A 6,518-nucleotide genomic window follows, 5' to 3' on the forward strand; every position below is an offset into this window, starting at 1 on the left:
GCCTGCCTCTGCCTCCCGAGTGCTGGGATTAAAGGCGTGCGCCACCACGCCCGGCTTTACATCATATTTTAAACTCAGAATCACCTAAATAGATTATGAAAAGGAGGAAGGGGCTAGGATGGAGTTCTGTGATAGGACACATGATAGGTGTGTAGGCAAGGCCCTGGATTCCTCATCCAGCACTCCCCAAAATGTGAGATTTCACAGCCTTGCAAGCAAAATGTCATGGTCTTAAACCCCCCACCCCCGATATACTCTATCTGTGTACCTTGCACATAGAACTGTCTTCTGTGTTCAGCCACTTATTTATTTCTATCGGAAACACAGCCTGTTTGATATGTCAGCTTATTTATTTGTTTTTTCACATCTGATATGATGTAAAGTTTCTCAAACTTGTAAATTATCTGGGTTCAACTTGGCAATGAGCTGTTTTGCCCATTATCAGTGAAATTTATGATAGCAATTAACTTCTGTGTTAACAAAGCCATATGAACAGCCCAGAACAATAGAATCATCAAATCTGATATACTGAGAACTGTTATAACAGCAAAGCTGTTCAGGGTGGAACTTCATGGTAGCNTAGCTTATGAGGATAGACATGTTCTCTGTGCAACCCATGGCTACTGAGCCCCTGACACGTGTCTGAGGTGTCTGAGGAGCAGAACTGTGAAATCTTACCTTTAAGCACTGGATGGGCTTGTGGCTCCCCTGCTGGGTATTGCAGATGAAGAACGAGCTGGCTGCTGTTCTGTCTCACTTCTCATTGCTACACACCATGATCACTGTCCAAGTATCTTGTAGTGCTTGTCCACAAGACCGTATGAAGGAGCGGTGGCAAGGATTAATGAGTTCTCGGGCAGAGGAGTCACTTGNCTCTGGGCTGGAGTTAGAATCTTTGACTTGCCAGGTTCAGATCGGCTCTGGTTATACCTTCTGGATCTGGTGTCTGCGTGTTCCTCCTAGCTCACNGTGACAAACTTCACACTTCCTTCTAGGGCAAGCCCCTGCCCATCCTAGGCTACCACCTCNATTCCNCCATCTTTGTCAAATGAAAAGCTAAATCTTGAAGGCATGCTGCCCAGCTCCCCAGGATTGCAATAGGCTCCTCTCAAATGTCCCGGTGGCCTTGCACTGACCTTTGGTCCTTCTGGGCACTTTCCTTCTTGGTGCTTACTGGTGTGGTTGTTTTAATTAGCTGGAAAGGCAGTGATGCGGAAAGGGTGCACGAGCTGGCAGCCTACCTTATAAGATTTCAAGAAAATGTCGAGGGCCTGGGAACATAGCTCTAACCTAAGGTCTGAGACTGCATGAAAGCAAAGAGTCCTTCTCTCTGGGAGCTGTCACTGAGCAGCAAGGGACACACTGTCTTGGGTTTGCTATTGCTGTGATGGAACACCATGACCAGAAGCATCTTGGGTCAGGAAGGACTTATCTGCCTTAAGCTTCCATACCACTGTTTATCACCGAAGGAAGTCAGGACAGGAACTCAAATAGTGTGGGAACCTGGAGGCAGGAGCTGATGCAGAAACCACAGAGGGGAGCCGCCTACTGGCTTGCCCCTCATGACTTTCTGTTTACCTTTNTATAGAACTCAGAGCGAGGGTTATAGCCTGGGATGGCTGGGGCCTCCTCCATCAGACACTAATTAATAGAATGCTCTGTGGGGTAACCTACTACCCAATCTTATGGAGGCATATTCTCAATTCAGGTCCTTTCCCCCCTCTCTAATGACTCTAGATGATGTCAAACTGACACAAAACCAGGCAGCACACACACTGTGAACAATGTAGACAGGAGTAGAGAAAGAGGTAATATCCCTCGTCAGGCTTGGTGGTGAACGCCTTTAACTCACTGAGCTATCTTTCGGGTCCCCAAAGTATCTGTCTTTATATTCAGGAATATTCTATTGTCGATAAAACATTAAAAGGAGTGTCAACATTCTGTAAAATTTCAAAGTGGCGTGCAGGTAACAGGTCCACCCTCTATTGCTTCTCATTTATATTTGTATTTACTGTTGCATTATTCCTGCACACTAACATCTATGTTCTATGAGAACATATGTTCTATGTTCTAGAGATCAGGGAAGGGATGTTTGGAGTGTCAAACTGTTCCTCATCCAAGGCCACACAGCCAATCCCTGGGGAGCCAGTGTTCGAGCTAGCACTCTCTGACCTTACTCCTGCATCATGACTTTCCTAAAAGACGTTCATACCATTCTCCCAAGGCTGGGGCTCCACCTGGGACAGTTCCCCAGGGATAGCATACATTTGGAAGCACCTGGCACACGAGCCTCTTCTTGAGTCCGGTTGGACCACACTTTCCTGAGAATCTGTAAACAAAGGATAGGAAATCGACAGTGGGAGTGCGAGAGCGGTGAGGTGGGCTGGTGGAGGGCTGCTGCTCGAGAGACCATATGTGGGTCACAGGATTCTAGCCCAGGGCCTTCCAGGCACCTTATTTTGGTCTTGTTCTCTTTGGCCGTGCACGATGTTGACTGATGAACTCTCCCTTTCTTCCTTCCCTGGGGTTTGCGGATAGAAAACTGTGTGGAGTTCCAGAAGGCCAATGATTCTATGAATGTGACCTCCGAGAATGCCACCTCCCCTGTCATCGAGTTCTGGGAGTAAGTGAGACCCTTTTTCCTTTTGGTTATGGCTGTGTATTCTAAAGAAGGGCCTGAGCAGGGGATTTCCCTGGGCAGCTCTATGTGATTTAGCTCTATAGTACCTCAGATAAACCTTGTAATTCTTATATTAGAGAGTGTCCATATACATAGTGTGTACCCATACGCCGACCACCCTCCCCTGTGGCTGAAAGTGTTACATTCCATCTAGACCCGATCCCCAAATGTTGTTCACTCAAAGCTTGATCCCTGACATCTAGCATCCTCAGATGGATGGGAAAGTTTATGTCTGCATCCCTCTCCCATGCTCAGTGAACACTCTGGGCAAACTGAACCNGGCACNGTNTACGGTAGCCATGCCTTAGGTCTCCCTCCATATCGCTACAAAGGAGAGCATCCCAGGTCTCAGTGCAGGAGATGACAAACCTTAGTGAAGAGCCTGGAGGGTTTGCTCTGCTGTTCACACATCTACCCTCAAAGTTGGGGCAGTTGCCTAGCAACGTTCATAGCCCTGGGTTCTAAGCCTTACCCAGGAAGAAACAACAACAACAACAACAACAACAACAACAACAAAAAAAAACAAGAAGCAAAACGCAAAACCACAAAATAAATAAAATCCAACAACACAGAAACAAGGGAGAGAAAGGAAGGACAGGAACCCAGGAGAGAGGTCAGGGTCTTATCTGCTCTCTTAGGAGGCGAGTCCTGAAGCTCTCGGATGGCATCCAGCACCTGGGGTCCCTGCGCTGGGAACTGGTCCTGTGCCTCCTGCTCGCCTGGATCATCTGCTACTTCTGCATCTGGAAGGGGGTCAAGTCCACGGGCAAGGTCTGTGCTGGCAAGCTCTGCTCTCCCCTCCCATGACAGCCTGCCTCTCCTAGGGCTGCCACTCCTGCTTTAGGCTGGTTCAGGCAGGAGGGAATGACACGGAGTTCATGTGGCTTCCTTCCTGAATGCTGTGCCTCTCAGGGGCTCCATCCATGTACACCTGGGGGATAAATGGATGGAGAGGGGGAGGAGGGGCAGCACCAGAGGAACTCGAGTTTGCAATCCACAGTACACGTGAACATCTTGCAAATTCAACAGAGCCATTGGTCCCCATTTTATAAAACAGTTCATAGATAAAACAGTTGGATAGAGAATGCTGTTAGACCACACACCTCACAGTGATTCTCAGCCAACTTAGGAGTTTTGGCCTCTCTTTACCCTAGGGAGTCTGAAGTGGAGCATGCACGTGTGTGTGTGTGTGTGTGTGTGCTTGTGCGTGTGTGTACACGCGCGTGTGTGTACACGTGTGTGTGTGTGTGTGTGTGTACATGCGAGTGCATGTGCATGTGTATGCACACATACATATCTGTGTGCACACACACACACACACACACACATCCTGAATTCTTCTGGCCTCCTGCCCTAGAGGCCTCTCCTAAGTCTTGTTTACTAATCTGACTGCCCATGGAGGAGGAAGGATCACCTGGCACAGACATTTAAATACCAGACACCATTGTTAGTAGCTCTAAGCATTTGTGTGGGCAAATGCTTTCATTTATCTGGCCACCAAGCAAATACTGAACAGAGCGGAGGGTGGGGCTGGAGGGAAGGAGAGGTGAGTTGTGGTCAGAGGCTTGGAGACGTGAAGCTGAACAGCTGCGAGGCTGAGGGAGGAGCTGGCGGGGAACTCCCTTGGCCTTTTCTGTGGGATGAGGGCTCATGTCAGCAACCCCCCCCCCCCCCCCGTTCCTCTGCTAGGGAATTTCAGTGCGCACCTTACTCCCTCACTCTCTCCTTGTCTCTCCCGGGCCCGGGGCCAGGTGGTCTACTTCACAGCCACTTTCCCTTACCTCATGCTGGTGGTCCTGTTGATTCGAGGAGTGACACTGCCCGGAGCAGCCCAAGGAATTCAGTTTTACCTGTACCCCAACATCACACGTCTGTGGGATCCCCAGGTGAGAAGCTGCCCAACGTAGGGCTCTGGGGGTGCTTGAGCTATATGGCGTATCCTGGATCCTGGATGGTCCCCAATGCATCTGTGGTGGTAGTGGTCNGTGTGTTGGGGGCGGAAGTGTTCTGTTCTGCAGATATGGGTCAGCAGTTGTTTGTGGTCATAGGGAGCCTGCCACTGCTCTTTCTTGGTCTACCGCTGCCCCAGGGAACCCAGAGACTTGCGACCCTGGACCCTGGCAATAACCTGTCGGGGCTAAACGTCTTTACTCTTTACGTCTTAACGGAGCTGCACCCCTCTCCTCTCCTCATTCTCAAATCCCATGCTTCCCTTTGAGCTTCCTCCCTTGTTTCTCCCCCTCTCAGCCTGCCACNCCATTTGCCCTGTGCTGCCCCCTCTCTGGCCCAGTGACCTGACCCTCNAGCCTCTGCTTCCTGCTCCTCCCCTAGCAGTTGGGCTGGTGTCGAGAATTTCCTGTCAGTTGTCTCTTTTCCTTCAGGCCCCCTCTTTTCGGTCTACACTGCAGCTTCAGTGTGTCCAGGGAGGGGTGCTGGAGGGTGGTGTGACTTTCCAGTGCAGCACAGAGCAGACCGATTGTAAAGCTCTTGCTTCTGGCAAGTGTCTGCTTGGCAGCCGCCTTGAAGGACNGTCAAGTGGCCTGGCACGGAGGAGACTGCTCACTGTTGTGACATACTGCCCACGCTTCCTTGGCTCAGAGGGGAGACTGTGTATTAGTCAGTGGTACCCCTCTTGGTTTGGGGGAGAGGGAGAACTCTCTGTATTAGTGCAAGGACCCNCCCTTCCAGGGAATTGAGGACAAGTGACTCCCAATACNTAGAAGACTGTTGGATGGCCTTCCAAGTGGTTAAAAATAGCAAGGGACAAGCCCTATCTGCGAAGTTGCTGGAAGAAAGACAAGCAAGGGGTGGCCCAGGGTTCCCGAGTCCCCTTGTTTGAGGCAAGAGTTCTCCTTTAGGTGCAATATGGGTTGACCAGAGTTCCCAGGTCTTTAACCTCACCTGAAGTTATTGCAAATCTTCTCAGGCCAGCCAGGCCAGCCAGGCCAGCCCTGGTCAGCCTCTCCTCACAGACTCCAGCAGCCTCGAGTCTTCCTGTGGGATAGGAACCTTTCCTTCTCCTCCTGTCCGGGTCCTCAGAAGCCACAGAGATGCAGGCTGCTATCAAACTGCCGCACACGGCATTAGGAATTGGTTTAGCTACAGAGCCAAGCTATAGGACCAGAGCTCTGTTGACGTTTCCAGAATTCTAGAGCTCAGACTGTAAAGCTGCTCTGCTGTGCAGACAGGCAGGCTGGAGCCCCAGCCTGGACACGGTAGTTAAGCGATGTTTCTGTTCCATGATTCAGAAGCCCCTTGTCTTTACCTGGAACCAAACGGTTGGGACAGACAGTGGACAGTAAGCAGGCCTCTCTGGGGCAGCAGTGTAGGCAGGCTAGGGGAAGTCAGACTTGGATCCATCTTGTTAAAGGGATCCCTTGTGGCTCTAGAACAACAGAGCCATGAATGTGTGGGGAAATATCACGTTTATTTGTAGGTAGGGCTGAGAACAAGAGGGCCAGATGAACTGAAACACCAAAGGAGCCCAAGATGTGTGGTTTGGTCCTAATCAGCTACTTATAGCCAATGACCTGTATATCCCTGGCACTGTTAAGAGGTTTCCATGTCTTATGTTAGCTAATCCCCACAGCATATTAATGAGCTACTTCTATTTTATAGATAGAGAAACTGAGGCCTAGAGATCCTTAAGATTTTGTGGTTTTGGAGATGACGACGCAGGGCATCATGCAAGCCAGGCAAGTTCTCTTACCCCTGGGCTTTCAGGCGGTTTACATTCACATCTGCAACTGGAAGCAGGTCTGGAACCCCCACAAAATTTCTGACCTCTCTGGAGGGCAAGGTCCCGGTCTGTTCACCTTGTGTAAGTCATTTACACACA

General features: G+C 50.1%; 1 protein-coding gene across 1 annotated transcript in view; it reads left to right on the forward strand.

Moving 5' to 3' along the window:
• Positions 1 to 6,518, forward strand: part of Slc6a13 (solute carrier family 6 member 13) — a 37,666-nt gene that overhangs the window by 21,455 nt on the left and 9,693 nt on the right. Inside the window, exons 3-5 of the mRNA XM_021164036.2 lie at positions 2,539 to 2,623; positions 3,319 to 3,451; positions 4,432 to 4,566. Coding sequence (XP_021019695.1) covers positions 2,539 to 2,623; positions 3,319 to 3,451; positions 4,432 to 4,566 — 353 coding nt within the window. The remainder of the gene's footprint in view (positions 1 to 2,538; positions 2,624 to 3,318; positions 3,452 to 4,431; positions 4,567 to 6,518) is intronic.

Source organism: Mus caroli, chromosome 6 (genome assembly GCF_900094665.2).
Source record: "Mus caroli chromosome 6, CAROLI_EIJ_v1.1, whole genome shotgun sequence".
NCBI lineage: Eukaryota > Metazoa > Chordata > Mammalia > Rodentia > Muridae > Mus > Mus caroli.